General features: G+C 55.8%; 1 protein-coding gene across 1 annotated transcript; it reads right to left on the bottom strand.

The window, feature by feature from the left end:
- Positions 1–3,515: 3,515 nt before the first annotated feature.
- On the bottom strand, positions 3,516–15,276 carry DISP2 (dispatched RND transporter family member 2). Its single transcript, XM_037161714.2, has 8 exons — positions 15,149–15,276; positions 9,851–10,180; positions 9,545–9,574; positions 9,274–9,397; positions 8,872–8,987; positions 8,549–8,676; positions 8,088–8,185; positions 3,516–6,776 (listed from the first exon to the last, which is right to left on the bottom strand). The coding sequence occupies exons 1-8, from the start codon at positions 15,259–15,261 to the stop codon at positions 3,516–3,518; spliced, it is 4,200 nt and encodes a 1,399-aa protein (XP_037017609.2). The 5' UTR covers positions 15,262–15,276.
- Between the last annotated feature and the right edge of the window lie 931 nt (positions 15,277–16,207).

Raw genomic sequence — 16,207 nt, 5'->3', positions numbered from 1 at the left:
TTGTCATTGTCCGTGTGTGTTATGAAAGGCTGAGAGGAGACCACCGTGGCAGAAAAGATCAGAAACTCTCTGGACAACGAGTGAAGGTCATACAAGTCAATGTACTATCCTCCTTCCTGACACCCTTCGGTTGTCCCCCTGCCCTGTTGCACACTGGGAGAATGAAATGAGTTGTAGGGCCTGAGGAAGTTTGGCTTCTAAATCTCTTAGGAGGTGTCTCTTTCAGGATCAGGCTCAGGCTGGGATATTGACTAAATGTCATGGTCTAGAATACACCATGTGCCAGTAAAATCTAACATTCGGCCAGTCACATCAATCTGTGTCCTCCACCACCACCATCCAAGCGCCACAGCTATGGAAGGATGGCCCTCCCACAAGCTACACCAAGTTACATTTTAAAAACACGGCCTACATACTCTGAGCATGAGTTCAAGCATGAACTCTGTGGCACCAATAGGAGAATTACTCTCAAGTCCCAAATGAGTATTAACATAGTTCTATTTTAAAGCGTCTCAGTGCTACGAAACCATTTCTTGGGTTTTCCAGAGCAAACATGAATTCTTCGACTGGTTTTCCCGCCTCACTCCATGCTTCTAAGCCTCTCCCCACAGGTGCCCAGGGCCACACACTCATTGTGACCACCCATAACCATAATGAAGAGAATAGATCTAAAGTCAAAGGAAACAAAGTGCTGAGTCCTGCTTTCCAAAATTGGGGCTGGAGAAGTGGGCTGGATTACTCACTGAGGCAGGGCGGCTGCCATTGCTTTGGGCCATTCTCGTTGCAAGGTGAAGCGTTTGATTGCCACTGGTTTCCCAGTCCTTGGGGCCTGGAGCCATAAAGGGCAAATCCAGTAGCACCCCAACAGCTCTGGTGCATCTGCCCTCCTATAGGGTTTTATGGCTGCAGCCTGCAAGACCAAGCCCCCGAAGTCCCTGATGGGGTCCTCAGGTGCGCCTGACCCCCCGTGACCCTCCGCCCCATGCTCTGACGTTTCAGTGGTTGTGTTCAGGCAAAGTTTTTGAAGCTCCAATCCGAGACACCGGTGTTTTCCTTTGTAAGACACAAAGAAGGCTGTGGAAGAGCAGGTTCTTCTGGCCCAGGTCCTCGCTGCTCTCCCATGGCACGGGGCCAATGAGCCTTGGTGACTTGTTGAGAAGCAGTTCAGGTGCTGGACTCTCTTTTGAGTCAAGGCCAGACTTCTCATGCGTGGGAGGAAGAGCTCACCTGTTCTCCCTCTAGAGGGCTGGTTGTCCCAAGTGAGGCCAGGGCTGTCATGGCCTGTCCATGTGCTAACAGAGGGACCCAGTCCTTGGCGCAGAGAAGGCAGGACCCTGACAGGCAGCCCTAGACCAGAGAGCCTGAATTCTGCTTGCACATGGAGAGCGGTCCAGTTGACATCCTAGTCACTACCTCCCTTCCTAGGAGCCCAGTGGGTCTGATTTCTTTATCTGGCTGAGTAAAGTGTTCTGTCATTCCTGCCCATGGTCTTCTGTGTCTTCTACAACTCCAGTGTCTCACTGGGATTTCTGTCCCTGGGTGACTTGGTGCAGGAGGTGAGTCTCAACAATACAGAAAAAAACAAAACACTCCTTGATTTGTCTCCAGCTCTACCATAGACTCTTCCTAGAAAACCCCCTTCCCTTCTGTGATACTCTTCGGTAAGATGGCCCGAATCAGGGGTTTTCACGCCGAATTCGGTGGAGCCTACAGGAGCTTGCGGGCTCCCCAGGGCTCCCAGAGAAGTGCGGTAGGGGGGAGGCTGAGCCGGCTTTTTGCTCCCACCGGGCCCCACCAGAATAGCCACTTTTGATCTGTTTTATATACTGTGTTTCCATACAAGGGTTCTTTGAAGAAAGGGTCCTGAACCTACAGAGTTTGAAAACTTCTGGAATGGATGATCATTGAAGTTCCTTCCAGTCTGAGACACTTAGACTTCTGAAGCCCAGCTCAAATTGTTCTTCTTCCAGGAAGCCTTCCTGGTTACCCAGTCTTGGGTACTGGAACTCCAGCGGTACTGACGGTGACAGGCATATGTCCCTCAGAGACCCATGGTTGCCTGCATGGGCGTGTGAACTGTTTCCCCAGTTTAGAGGGCGAGCGCCTTGAGGGAAGATACTGTTTCCTCCCACGTCTTTGCCTCCTCGGAGTGCTGGGTGCAGAGTGGGTGTTCAGCAAGCTCGCCAGTGCTCCGAGTGTTGTGAGCTCTGGCCTGTGATAAAGCCTTCCGGAGAGACTCATTGCTTCGATGGGGCGGAGACACCCTTTGGTCTGCTGGTGGCCACCACAGAGATCTGTCCTTAGGAAGCTGGGGACCCTACCTGGCGAATAGCTTCAGATGCACATAGTCCCAGCAAGGACAGCCCCGAGTTCCTGCCTTAATGGAACTCTGCTCCATATCTACTGCCCTCCGTGTCTCTCCCGGCAGGGGCTCTCCATACACCGTGGCCATGGAAGAGGCTTGTCACTGACTCTGAACCTGGAAATCAGGTGAGCCAGGATATCCCACAGCCAGTAGGCATCACAGCCAGCTGATGGGGAGGAACTCCAGGCTCGCTCAGGGTGTAGCTCTCTCTGGAGGTGGAGGTCTAAAAGGAGGCAGGAGGAGCGCATCTGAAGAGGCAGGTCACAAGAGGGGTTGGAGGCAAAAGATAAGGACAGCCACAGACCAACGTCCTTGGGGCAGGTGACCAGGAGGAGAGTGGGAGCTGCACAGGTGCAGTGAGTGTGGAAATCTGCTCTGCCATTTATTAGCTATGTGACTTTGGGCAAATCACTTTGTTTAGTTTCAGTGTCTTTACCTATAAACTGGGGGCAAAAGGACCCAGCCAACTGCAGGCTACCCCATAGTGAAGTGAGATCCCAAGGAGACAACAGAAGCAGCAGTGTTCTGTAAACTGAAAGAGGCAGGGATGGAAAGGACTCTGATTGTTAACAGCGGAGACCGCCCTTCCCTGCCAGAGCAGCTTCCTATGAGGGACCAGCCTGCCATATCATAGGGATGCTCCAAGCAGGCCTCCTTCTCCTGCTCCTCTCGTCTCTGGCCTTGATGAACTTCCTGTCAGGCTGGGGCATGTGGAGGGGAGCAGGGCAGTGCAGGACAGAGGCCCCCACCTGATTCTGGCACAAAGAAGCTCCTCAAAGAGAAGGCAGTGTCCTGATAAAGAGCCCCTGAAAGGTGGGAGGCCCAGGGCGCTGCTGAGATTCCTCAGGACTCTTCTGTTCAGGGTATGTCCTGGTTGGCATTATGGGGGCATAGGAACTTTCAGAAGATCACAGGGAGAGCTTGGCGTTTCCCTCCGAAGACTTTCCCCATTGAATCCTCCAGACGTGGGGTGTAAGCAGCAGCCCAGGCCAAGGATGGAACATCCGGCAGGGTTTAAAATCCACAGCTGGAGGGTGAGACCTCTCCATGCCGACGTGGGGAAACACCATCGAGGCTTCAGCCTGATGCTGCCCCTGCCTCGCCATCCCTGACAGGGCCTGTACCCTGGTCCAGCCTCCCTGGGCCTCCCTCAACTACTGTAGCCTGAAGTGTGAGTGCTGGGCCTGCGCAGCCAAACATCTGGCAGGTCTGGTTGGCTGTTGGGCAGCATCACGGGGCTGCCATCCCCTGGCCCCCCACGGCCCTTCCAGGACGAGCTGCTCTGGTGGGAGGCAGGCAGTGATGGGTCATACACAGTCTCCTTCAGTGCCAGCCACAGGGTGTCCCGCTTCTCGTTCAGCTGGCCCCGCTCGGGTACCGACTGCTCAGTTTCACCTGGGTCCTCTGGAGAGGCACCCGTGGAATCTGGTACACGGGCACTGGGCTCAGAGGTGCTTAGGCAGGTCTCATCAGAGACGCTGAGCCCCTCCAGGGTGCTGGCTGAGGAGCAGAGGCAGTCAGGTGGCTCTGCAACCTTGGGCTTGGGGGCATGGGCAGGGGCTTCAGGTGAGGCTTGCACAGGCTCAGCCTTCTGCCCTTGGGAGTCCTGAGTGGCATGGGTTTTCGGGCTGGGGCCAACCTGCTTATAAGGGGAGGAGGTCTGCAGGGCTGGGCACTCGCTGAAGACTGCCTTGTGGTCCAGGAACAGCTCCCTTGGGGAGGCAGGGGCCGGTGGGGGACGGGAGCAGCAGGGGCCATCGTGCAGCTGTAGATCCTCGGAGAGCACTGAGGGTCGGTGGGACAGTTTGCTGGTGGCCGTGCTGGTGTCAAAGCTGGGGCTCCGGCGCCGTGCCAGGGGCTGTAGCTCATACTGCTCTGAGCAGGACCCAGGCTGCCCTCCTACTGGCCCTGGTCGTGGGCGGCCTGCTTTCTCCCCACGTGGCTCTCCAGTTCCGGTATCCCACGGCAGGTGGGCGCAGGGCCAGAGGATCTGACCACAGTTCTTCTCTGGTCCGAAGAAACAGCAGAGAGATTGGAAGAAGAAGCTGGCAAAGCCACAGCTGACGCACTTGACCATCATGAGGACAATGCCCAGCTTGCGATAGAGCAGCACCGTGGCAGGCAGCATGAGCACACCAGCCGCAAACAGAGCTGCGGCGCCCATGGCTGTGGCGCAGCTGGTCTGGCGCAGTGAGAAAGCCACGCGGCTCAGGCGGTCCGGGTGCGGACACAGGTGATAGGAGATGCAGTAGTTGACAGTGAAGTCTACTGAGAGGCCCACGGAGGCAGAGAGAAAGAGTGCCTCGGCAGTGTTGAGCTGCCACTCGAGGAGAACCAGGAGCCCAACGGTGAGCAGCACCGTGCCTGCCACAGCTGCCACAGAGAACAGGCTGAGTGGAACATTCCAGGTACCCAGCAGCAGTGTGGCAAAGGCCAGCGCCAGAGCCAGGCCCAGCACCACAGCAGGCTCAGTGCTCAGGCTGTGCTGAAGGCTGTACAGCTCCAGCTGGCTGGTGAACCAACCTTGGCGGAGGCCGGGAGGTGCCCTGTGCAGCTCTGCTGCCAGCCAGTGGCTGACCTCAGTGTAGAAGCGGTGGGCCTGGCTGTAGTCTGGACTATACTGGAAGTTGGTCTGGAACTGCAGGACCAGGGCAGTCAGGCCGCCCTGGGTGTCGAAGCGTGGTCCCAGGTCACGGGTGCTCTCTGGGCCTTGCTCCAGAGCCATCATCTTGAGGCAGTGCAGGAAAAGCTGCGGCGCCCAGGGGAAGCCTGAGTGGCCGCAGCAGAGGCCAGGCCCCAGGCGGGCACAACTGGGGCTCTCCATCCAGTGCTGGAGGGTCTCCACGAAGCACACTGTGGGCCAGCCCTCGGGCTGGGCGCCAAAGAAACTCTGATTCTGAGCTCTGTGGCAGAGTGCCAGCAGCCAGCGCTGGGCCTCAGGACTGCTGGCTGAGAAGGCAGGGTCACTTACGAGTGAGCTGTTGCTGCGAGGGTCCAGGGGGTCCCCAGTGTCCACAGGCAGGATGCCCCACACCAAAGCCACGGGCATGTGGCCCCCCTCGCCCTCAGGTAGCCGCTCAAACAGGAACTGCTGGCGGTACTCTGCATCAAAGCGCTCGAAGGGATGGCTGGGCCGAAAGACCTGGCCTCGGGGCGGGGGCAGGGTAGGCAGCCTCAGGCGCGGGCTGACACCGGCGATGTAGGCGCCCCCTGCCGCCAGCGCTGCGAACCAGCAGATCCAGATGTAGCGGAACTTGATGACTCCGCAGGGCAGGAGGCGCTGGAAGAGCAGTCGCGAGGTGCCAGCCGCGGCCCTCCGAAGGCCGCGGAGCCTCCGTTGCAGCGCCAGCGCTAGCCGCCGGGGTGCGCTGCCGGCCCACGGGCCCTGCGCACGGGCCGCACAGCTGCGGGCCAGGTAGCGTTCGTGAAGCACGGCAGAGGAGGGCAGCCAGGCCAGCGTGAGCGCCAGGTGCGCCAGCACAGCCGTGCCCATGTAAAGGGCGAAGCAGCGCACGGCTGGAAGGCGGCTCAGGTAGCTTGCGTAGAAGGCCGCGCTGGTGGTGAGGCCGGAGACCAGCACCAGGTAGCCAAAGTGGTGCATGGTGCGGCCCACGCGCTGTGCCAGCCCCCCAGATGGCAGCTGGCTCTTGCTGAGACGCCAGAGGTCGAAGAAGATAAGGGTGTGGTTGATGCTGACACTGCTGAGCAGGACTAGGGCCGCCAGATTTACAAAGGGGAAGTAGGCCATTCGGAAGGCCACTCGGTAAAGAAAGAAGGCCACCAGCAGGGAGCCCAGCACTCCTAGCAGCACCATGAGCGTGAGGAAGAGGGAGCGCAGGTAGAGAGCGGTGCTGAGGAAGATGGCAGCCAGCGCCAGCAAGGGGTACACTGTATCCTGGGCCAGGTAGTGCCTCAGCAGCTCCTGCTTGAGGCCCAGGTCCATGCCGGTGATGGACGTGTAATTGTCAGAGAGCTCCCAGGGGGTAGCTAGGCGGTCCAGGTAGATGCTCATCATGGAGGCACCCTTTGGGGTGGGCAGGAAGAGCAGACTGTACTTGAGGGAGGGCACCTGGTAGTCAGCAGTTTGGGGACTCAGAAAGTCCCTGTCCAGCAGAAAGTGCAAAAGTTGGTACACAGCACTGCTCCGGGAGCACTTGGTGGGAACCTGGGAACAGCGTAGGGGCTTATCCTGCCCTGGTCCCAGACAAGAGGGCACCAGGACACCACGGTGGTAATAGAGGGCACAGGCCCGAAGCAGGGCCAGTGTGTGGGCTGCGTCTGCTTGAGTAGTGTCCAGGCAGGAGGAGCGGTTGGAGAGCACAGCCACATAGTTGCCCAGGGACCAGCTGGGGCAGCACTCGTCAGCTGCTGTGCGCTGGCACAGAGCCCCAAAATGGGAATGGGAGCGGATCTGTAGGGCACAGACAGCAGGAGAGAGCTCAAGGGCAGGCAGTGAGGAGGCCCAGGGTTCCCCAGCCCTGCCCAAGGCCCTCTCACCTCCTTTTGGGCTGCAGGGCAGAGGCAGAGTGGTATCCTGACAGCCCAGCAGAACTGGCTTGTCTCAGAGCTGCTTTTGGCTCTTGGCCCAGGTGTCAGCAGTTACATCTTGACTCCATCAAAGGAGCTTCAGAGATGCTGCCAAGACCCCAGCCTCAGAAGTCCTGCCCTAAGGGCCCCCGTGGGTCACACACCCCAACTTTATGCTGCCTGAGCCAAGAGTAGGAGTGGAAGTGGCAGCCACAGATGGAACAGGGTCAAAGGTCTAGGAAACTGGAAGTAAAGGGTGAGAGAAGCGGAGGCCAAAACATTCCAGGATCCGGGTCACTGCCAAACTCTAGCCCCTTCCCTCTATTAGTCCACTTAAACCCTCTCAGACACAGGGCTGTTTCTTTTCAGACCTCCTGCCTCCTCTTCTCTCCCACCTGCTGTTGACATCATGACAACTGGCGTAGTTACAGAGCACCTGTCTGGGAGCCCCAGGCTCTGTTCTGTCACCAACTGGGTGTACAGCTTTGCATCTGAGATCGCGGTGACACTCATAACATTTATTGAGAGATTACTATTGCCAGTCATTGTGTTATAGTTTTACAAATTCCATCTTAATTGTCACAACATGCCTATGAGGAAAGTACCATTCTTATCCCCATTTTATATGTACGAAGACTGAGGCACTGAGAGGTTAAGAAACATGCCTGAAGTCACACAGCTTGATGGAAGGCACCTGGTAGTTAGCCTGAATTCAGCTAGGGAGTATCAGGGCTGGCCCTGAAACCAGGCATCTGACTCCAGGGCACATGTTCTAAACCAGTGTCTTTGGTGCTTTGGGTACTCTGTGTGAAGTGGGCGGCTGGGGCTACTTTGCGGTGTTCACACTGTTTGTAGCAGCAGATCTTTCTGCAGATGGTACAGTGTGTGGCTGTCTGATGAGGGGCGGGGGCCCTGGGCCAGTTCCCGAGGTTCCTTTTCGGTACCTTTATGAAATCCCTGGGCTCTGCACGTTGTGTCTTCTAACACTTGAGTTTTGGTTCTTGTGAAAACAGCTGACTCTTCTTTCCCTACCCCAACCCACAGCCTTTTGGCAGCGCTGGAATGATGTTCTAAGCGGGAATGCTTCTCCCCATCCACGCTGGCAGTCCTGGCTCAGCAGTGTTTCCCTGGGGTCAGGTCCTCGGTGTCCTGGTCCCCCCACACCCAGCCCTGGGCACCTCCCAAGTCAGCTCACCTGGTCCTGCTCCATGCGACACATGGAGTGGATGGCGTGCAGGTTCCACAGGCTGCCCGCGGAGGTGGACATGAACACCAGCTGTGCATAGCTCTTTTCTGCAACACATCCCCCAGAGTTCAGCCCGTTGGCCCCAGGTGCTGGGCCCACCAAAGGAAAGACTCTTACGCAGAGCCACATCAGGTTCGGATTCTCAGGAGCTTGAACCCTGCCCCTGGCTGCCTCAGCCCGGCCCGCATCCCCGCTCCTGGGCCCGCCCACGCCCAGCTTGACCCGACCTGGCGGGATCGCCTGAGACCTGGCTCATCTTCCTAGACACAACCCAGTTTTCTTGGCTTGAATGTGGCCAGCTGGCCTTCTTCCCTTTCTGTCTGCTTACATCTGTCCTCCTGGGTCCTTCTGCTCTAGTAAGTGGGGTGGGGACCACTGTTAAAGCCAGGGACTGGTCAAGTGCAGCTTACCAGGGGGGCCACAGAAGAAGCTTTTGTGCCCTCTGTCCTCCGGGGGTTCCGCCATCCTCCGGGGCCGGACCACGCCCTCCTGGGCACTGCTCCAGGGCTCGGGGCTCAGAGTGGTATGTGGGTTTGAGCTGAGGCAGAGAGAAAACTAATACCAGGCACCATCGAGGGGTGGGGTGCTCAGAGGAGGCCATACATTACTCCCCAGAGGTCCCCAGCCAGCCCCCCTGACAGGTCTTTTGGGGGGTCACTTGATGGCCTCTCTCTAGAAGCCTCATTTTCTCTCCTATTTCCCCCAGTGGTGTGGAAAGATGGGAACCCATTACCTGTTCAACTCAAGGTCTGGGGAAAAGGAAAGCAGCTTCCTGGGGCCTGTGAGGGTCTGTAGTGCTCTCCAGACCACTAGCTTGCGCCCGATGTCTGTGTCTCGAGGCTCAAAGCCCTGTAGGGAGGAGGGCCGGAAAGATCAGGCAAGCAGAAGGAGGGGTTTTCCGTCTGGTGCTTCTTGGCTCTGCCCGTTTGTCTCCCCAGAACAGGGAAGGCCAGCCAGCCTGCCTGCCTGGACTGATGAGCAGGCATGTTGCCTCTGTACCATCTTCCCAACTTGCTCTGTATGCTAAGAGCCCGCCACTGCCGCCCCGCCCCCAGCTGGGCCATGCAAACCTGTTTCCGAGACCGAGATTAAGTGGCCAGACCTGGGGGTCCCCTCCTTCCCCTTGGCTCCTCACCAGCAAGGGCTTGGAGAAGTCAGGCAGGTGGCCCCCTAAGAGTCCAGCCAGGGTGCAGAGGAGGATGACAGCTAGACACAGCAGCAGCACTGCCACTGGCCACTCAGCAATCAGCTGGGAATAGCTGGGAAAGAGGAAGAGAGCCCACGTGAATGGGTGTCGCGGGTGGCAGCAGGGGCCAGGTAAGCTTAGGAACCACCCAGAAGGGGTGGTGGGGCTAGAGTGGGCACAGACTGGGCACCCTAGGGGTGAAGAAAAGGCCTAGGCCTACCTCTTTGGCATCTGGAAGGCCTGTTTCTGCCTGTGGAATAGAAGAAAAGATACCTGCTTGCCAAAGTCCTCTCATAGGGTGAGACATGGGGGCAGGGGGCAGAGGAAAATGGTGTTAACCATTTTAGGCTTTCCCACACCTCTGCTACAATTCTTACTTCCAAGCTCTCTACCCGAACTGCCTCCTTCATCAGAGGCAGGGGGCATCCTGGGCTGCATGGAGCCCAGAGCCCAGGTGATCGGTCCCACTTTTAAGCCCTGCCCTACCTTCCAGCGGCAGCTGGCAGGCTGCAGGAGCCCTCCTTACCTGACACTGACCACATGGTGTTGCACAGATGGCGGCTTCCAGGCCCCATCGTGCTGAGAGGGGGCCGGGGAAGGGCTGAAGCTGGAGCCATGGGAGCACAGAGCTGCTCGGTCCCCAAGCCCTGGCAGAGAAGTGCCCCCCCGGTATTCCTGTGGTGCCCGAGCATAAGTGAAGAGGGCAGGGGCCAAGGGACTAGGTGGGCCCACAGGCTGGCGGGTAGAAGTTGCTGGTGGAGGTCCCGAAGAACTGGAAAGGTCCTCGAGGGGGCAGCTGTGGAGGGAGCAGCTTCTTTCTGGGCTTGCCTCAGGGGCCACAGCCTTGCTCTGGGACCTGGAGAGAGAAGATGCAGGGAAGCTTGTGGGACTTTCCTACTGCTAGTCCCGGAGGGGAGGCAAGGAGGGTGGGGGCTGTGGATCTACATCCCCTGCCTACCTCTCGGGGTCCGTTGTCTTACTCACTCATGCACTCAAAGAAAAATTATTGGTAGCCTGCTACGTGCCAGACACTGTGCGAGGCTACAAATGTGATTTTACACGTATGATCTAATTTACTCTTTACGAAAACCTACAGAGGAAGTACTTTTCTTCTGTATAGATTTGAAAACCAAGGTTCTGTGAGATACGAAGAGCTGGGCCTTGAACCCAGTTCTGACTTGTGGTCCTGTGCTCTTTCTGCTACAGTCTTCAGTTCATTCTCTCGTTTGATACTTATTGAGCACCCGCTGCACTCTTGTCCCTATAGATAATTGCTGCTCCCCCAGATAATGACATGGCTCACGCTCTCTCTTTATTCTATTCTCAGTTCAACTATTACCTTCTTAGAGAAACCTGCCATGACTACCCTCTCTAAATAATCACCTACCCGTTCTCCACCCCCCTACCTGCTTTATATTTCTTTGGAGCATTTGCCACAACTGGACATTATATTGTAGAGGTGTCATGTTTATTGCCTGTCTCACATATGGAATGTGAGCTCTGGGAGAGCAGGGCCTGGTGCCCCTCAGAGAGATCCATCTTTCTGTCCTCAGTGCCTTGAACAGTGCTTTACACACAGAGGTGCCCAGGGAATGTTTGTCGAATGAATCCTGAGTGCCAGACAGGCTGCTAATAGTGGTGCTAGGATAAAGATGGCCGGGTCCTTGTCCTCTAGGTACTCATAGCAGGTGGGAGATGCGGACAATCTGCCACGCTAAGTGCTGCGAGAGAAGAAGTCCTAGAGGGTGAAGGAGCCCAGAGGAGGGCCCAACCTTCAACGGGGCTGGGGGTAGTCAGGGAAAGTTTGGCAGAGGCTGCTGCTGCCCTTCCACCAACATTGAGCCATGGAAGGAAGATTTGTTTTGCAAGGGGATGTATTGTTGGGAGATGGATTTTGGATCCCCCAGGAACTCGCTAGGGAGGAGTCAGAAATAGATTTATCTTCCAAAATTACTAATGGGGGCAGGACCTAGCCCCATTCTCTGAGTGTGGGGCTAGATGGATCACACTCCAGTGATAGGATTGCCAGACCCAGGACAGGAGAACATGGCCACAGAACAGAGTGGGGCCCCCAGGGGTTCTGGGATGGGCAGCCTTGGCATAGCCCTGTCTCTCTCCTCCCATCTCCCTGGCTCGCCAGAGCTTGCATAGCTCCTTTGGGAGAGCCGGGTGTATGCTGAAGCAGCCCTGGCTTCCAGTGCCGCCAGCTGCACTGCTGAAGGGGCTGTGGGCCACAGTCCTGGTGCAAGGACATCGCCCCCAGAGGCTGGGCTCTGCCCAGAGACCGAGTAAAGGAACTGGAAAGAATGGGCAAGCTCATCCTCTTCCTCCCAGAAGGCTGGCAGGCATAGCAGTCGGCAGAGCATGGCCCTTATGCTGAGAATAAAACGGGGGAGTGGTGGAGGGGTGCTCCTGGCTCCTGGCTCCATCATCCTTTAGCTCTGGGATCTTGGGGAAGACACACAATTCTTGGAGCATTGGCATCCATGACTGCTGCATGGGGGTGTGATAATAATGACCCCTCTCAGGTTTGGCATTAACTGCCATAATATATGTGAGGAGCCTGGCATGTGGAAGGTACATTTGCCTTCTCGCCCCTTCTCACACTCAGTGCCGCAGGGACCATGTAGTCTAAAAAGTACATATGTATTTACAATTTGACCTCTTTAGGCACCTCAGATAGTAAATCTCTATTTGAGAACTCACACACCTTGAAAATCTCGCTACATATATAATTATAAATGCTTTCTTTTTTGTTATCCCAAAGCTACATCAGGATTTGATTTCATAATTTAAATTACTGATACTTATATTTTTTATATTTTTTACTAACTCAGAATTTTGAAAAATAGGAATTAGCCCTGGCTGGTGTGGCTCAGTGGATTGAGCTCTGGCCTGCGGACCAAAGGGTTGCCGGTTCGATTCCCAGTCAGGGCACATGCCTGGGTTGCAACCGATCGCTGTATCTCTCACACATGTTTCTCTTCCTCTCTTTCTCCCTCCTTTTCCCTCTTTCTAAAAATAAATAAACGACATTTTTTTTAAAAAAAAGAAAAAGAAGAATTAGACCAATGTTGTTTTAAAGCAAGACTTCAGATTACCCCATAAAGTTAATGACATAGCAACCAGTATCCTGGCAGTTAAAAGGGCCTTATGAGCCCATCTCCATGGGCCAAAAGGGAAGCTGGATATATGGCCTGGGTTTATGTGTGTAAGTGTGGACATCTACTTACTTCTTAAAGATTTTTATTCTACAGGTATTTTTTCTGAGCACCTACTGCATGCTGAGCACTGTGCTTGGTCTAAGGTGAATCCTGAAGGCATGAAGATGGCCCATTAGTCTTGGTCTCCCTCTTTAGAGCTGGGCCTGCCTTCCAGAGGTCAGGAGGGTGGGGCAACCAGGGTGCCTATTCCAACTTTTCATGGCCTTAAAACATTCATTGAGCACAGGACTTGTCCTAGGAGCCAGGCTCCCACTTAGAGTGTCACTTTCTTTTTCATTGAGAACGTGCTGGAGGAGAACATGACCACAATCTCTTAACCAGTCTACCAAACCTCAAGCCCAACCCCTTCCTTAGGTGGCTTCTGTTCAAGGGGCGTTCCAGCTTCTACCATTGGTTTGCTTCTACTGGGGTCTTCCTGGCCCCAGATTCTTCCTTTTAACCCCTTCTTTCCTCTCCAGGGACCAAGGATTAGTTATTTCTAAATATCACCCTCTTTGACTATGCCCATATTATCAAAATGGTAGAATTTGAAACCCTCCATATTCTCACTGCTGCAGGAGCAGGCCTTTGTCTCCACTCTTTGAAGGAGAAGAGCCAAACTCTTCTCAGAATAAAAGCTTTCTCTTGCCAGCCCTTGCTGCCCTCTGTTCTCAGGAGGCATAGTAATAACATGAATTAAGCCGTCCAGGCCTTGCCTCCCCAGGGGGCTTTCATTCTCACCCTCTCAGTTCCATGGCTCTCACTGGGATGAGCAACTTCCTGAGCTGCCTGTCTGGACCCTTGGGCCTGTAAGCCAAGTCAGTGATTGAGGCAGGCAGGCAGGGGAATGGAAAGTGGTGATGCAGACCTCCTTAAGAGGCCAAAGTCACAGCAGTCAGAGCCTAGTTGACAGGGCCCCAGACACAGAGCCCCCACTTGGGAGCCTCACAAGGGACAATGCACATGTGCATTAACCTTGCCCCCAAGCCCACAGACACACAGCCCCACGGACATCCATGTGATCCTGAAGACAGGCCAGGATAGATGGGAAGCAGCTCATGCTACTAGGAAAATAAAATGGTAATTTTAAAGACAAAGAACGAATGATCTCAGTTGGCTCTGTAGTCAGTGTGTTAGTTAAGTACTGTGTGTGTGCATGTGCGTGTCAGCATCTTCACTGTGTATCTATCCCCAGAGTTCTCCTGAGCTCGGCAGGAGCATATTTGTTCTTGAATTGAAGTGAGTCCCTTTGCCTGATTAGTATCCAGGGTCTCTGGGGAAGTCAGGAGGGGTGAGTGGTCCCAGGGAGGTTTTGGAGGACCACAAGTGGTTCCTGTGCCCAGGAATGACCCTCATGAGCAGGGGAAGTAAGCAGTCTAGTCAGGGCTGATCCCTGGCAAAATATCCAAAGAACCAAATGACTCACCAGCACCTTCTAGGCAGGCTTCTGGCTCCGGGCCTCTGCTCTGCCCCGTTACCACCCCTGCCCTGTCTACCTCTGGCTCTTTGGTCAAGCCATACTCCCAGGCCAACCCTGGTCCCAGGAGCATATCAATCCTGTGTCTCGTCTCTTTGAAGAGATCTCTGTGTCTTTCCTAAGAAAAGGTGACTAAATCTGTCCAGGCTGATGTGTTAACATTAGAGGGAAGACAATATTTCACTTGTGGAGCTTCCTCTTGCCCTGAGGTACAGAATGTACATTTTAACTGGAGCAGTCTGGAGGCCATGTGTCTACCTCTGCTTTTTGCCTCCAAAGAATGCCTCTTATTTCAGTCCAGGCAGCATAGAAAGGCAGTGTTACCTCAGGGGAGGGATTCTGGGGTGGCAGACCAAGCAGGACACAGAAATTGCGCCATATTGTTACCTGGCTGGGCTGTTCCCTCACACATATGGTGGAGGAAGAGAGAAGATAGGCACCAGGATCTGGGCCTTCAGCCGGAAGGGGTTCCTCCTGTCCTGCCAGCCCAGGGCCCTTTCAGGTTTAGTTCTGACTGTAGCCTGATCCTCTGAGCTTGCCTACCTTAGTGTCTTCAGCGAGTGCAGGTAGCTGCCACATGCGGGGACTCTGGTCCACACGTGCGCAGCTGCCCATGCAGGGCAGAGTGGAGACTGATGGTGATGGACAAAGACAGTCCGTGGCGTGGCTGCCGAGTATCTGCTCTCCCCAGGACACACACCTTGTCAAACATTCCATCCGCGATACACACGCACCCTCCAGCCCACTGACACACTGGAACCGGTCTGAGGTTGCTGCAGGCTACCGCTTTACAGAGAAGATGTGGGGAGTGTGTGTGTGTGTGGGGGGGGGGCAGGGCTTAAAGGGAGGGTCTCTGAAGGCCAGAGGGAGTGAACCCCAGGCCTTAAGATAGGAACAGTGGGTGGGGCAAGAATCGGGGCCATGAGAGCGCCGGGGGGGCTGACAGTGGGGTGTAGCAAGGAGAGAGAAAATTTACTTGGCAGAATAAGGGCGTGGCCAGGGGGCCGGGAGCATGGAGGCCCCGGAAGAGGCTCTGAGAGGGGCTGGAGAATGAATGGGGCAATGTATGGCGGCTACTGGGAATACCTGGGGCGTGCGTGCTGGGAAGGTCTGTGAGCTGGGTCTGTGGAGTAGTTTGCCCTACCTGTCCGGGGAGCTTCCATCTGGGGCCAAGGGCTCTCCCTCGGGCCGCTGCTCCCCTTCCGGACCTGGGCCGGGAGCAGGACCGCTACCGCTGCCGCAGCTACCTCCGTCCATGCCCGTGGGCGGCGCCGCTGTCCGGGCGGTGGTGCTGAATTGGTGGCGGTGGAGGGCTTCTACGCATGCGTATGCGCAGGGCGTGTTTGCTGGGCGGGGCTAGTGAGAAGCCCAGCCAATGGGCGCAGAGCCGGGGGCGGGGACAGATGCTTCCCTCGCTGCTTGCTGCTGGGAGCTGGAGGCTTGCGGTCTTTAAGACCTCCGGGCTGGTGGTGTGGGACCCTCTAACGAAGCCGAGTCTGAGAGCTTCTGTTGGAAGTCTGGCCTTCTAGCTGTAGTCTGCACATTGGCCTTTCCTGAGTGGTATCGGTCTTCCCGTAAGGAACTAGGAAGCACGGACCCAGGGATCGCGTTAGGGAGCCTCACAACCTGAAGTGCAAACTTTTCCAGTGGAAAAGAGGGAGTAGCTCCACGCCTGCACTGCACAGCACGGGACACTGAGGGGTCGAAAGGTCGGGTGACTTTAGTCCCACATTTTTCTTGGGTCCATTCAGCGCCCCCATTTCCTCCCCAGTAGGGCTAGACAGCTGCTCAAGTTGAGTCTTACTTCATGTTCGCCTGGATGTGGACCAACTCTGCTCCCATCAGACATGGAGCCCCAGTTCCGTTTTTCAAGTGTGCCATATGGTGGGGACTGGGTGACGGGAGACACTCAGAGAAGGCCTGGTGCATTTTTTCATAATCACCCCACTTCAGCCTGGGAAGTACCTAGTAGCCACGTACTCCAGGGCACTTGCTGCGTCCCCTGTGAGGAAGTGACTGTGAGGGAGAGGAGGAGTGATGGCCATGGACAGGCCTGGCTAGAGGACTGTGGTAGCTCTAGGATAGATAGGGACACTGTGAGAAGCCTGGAATTTGGCCAGTGAAGAGGGTTCCAGATCTGGGATTTGCCTGAGCAGAAAGGGTTTCGCAGCAGGCAGACTGGATGGGTGTGCAAGGAGGTGCT

Source organism: Artibeus jamaicensis, unplaced genomic scaffold (assembly GCF_021234435.1).
Source record: "Artibeus jamaicensis isolate MK-2021 breed Jamaican fruit bat unplaced genomic scaffold, CSHL_Jam_final contig_1132, whole genome shotgun sequence".
Classification (NCBI taxonomy): Eukaryota; Metazoa; Chordata; class Mammalia; order Chiroptera; family Phyllostomidae; genus Artibeus; species Artibeus jamaicensis.
This window is presented reverse-complemented; position numbering and strand designations above follow the sequence as displayed.

Bases quoted from the DNA above. Each gene is read 5' to 3' on its own strand.
- DISP2 (XM_037161714.2), bottom strand. From the start codon at position 15,261: ATGGACGGAGGTAGCTGCGGCAGCGGTAGCGGTCCTGCTCCCGGCCCA. The intron at 9,575-9,850 runs GTAAGGAGGGCT...TCTATTCCACAG, and splicing joins CACCATGTGGTCAGTGTCAG to GCAGAAACAGGCCTTCCAGA. The intron at 6,777-8,087 runs GTGAGCTGACTT...TGTGCCCTACAG, and splicing joins GTCGCATGGAGCAGGACCAG to ATCCGCTCCCATTCCCATTT.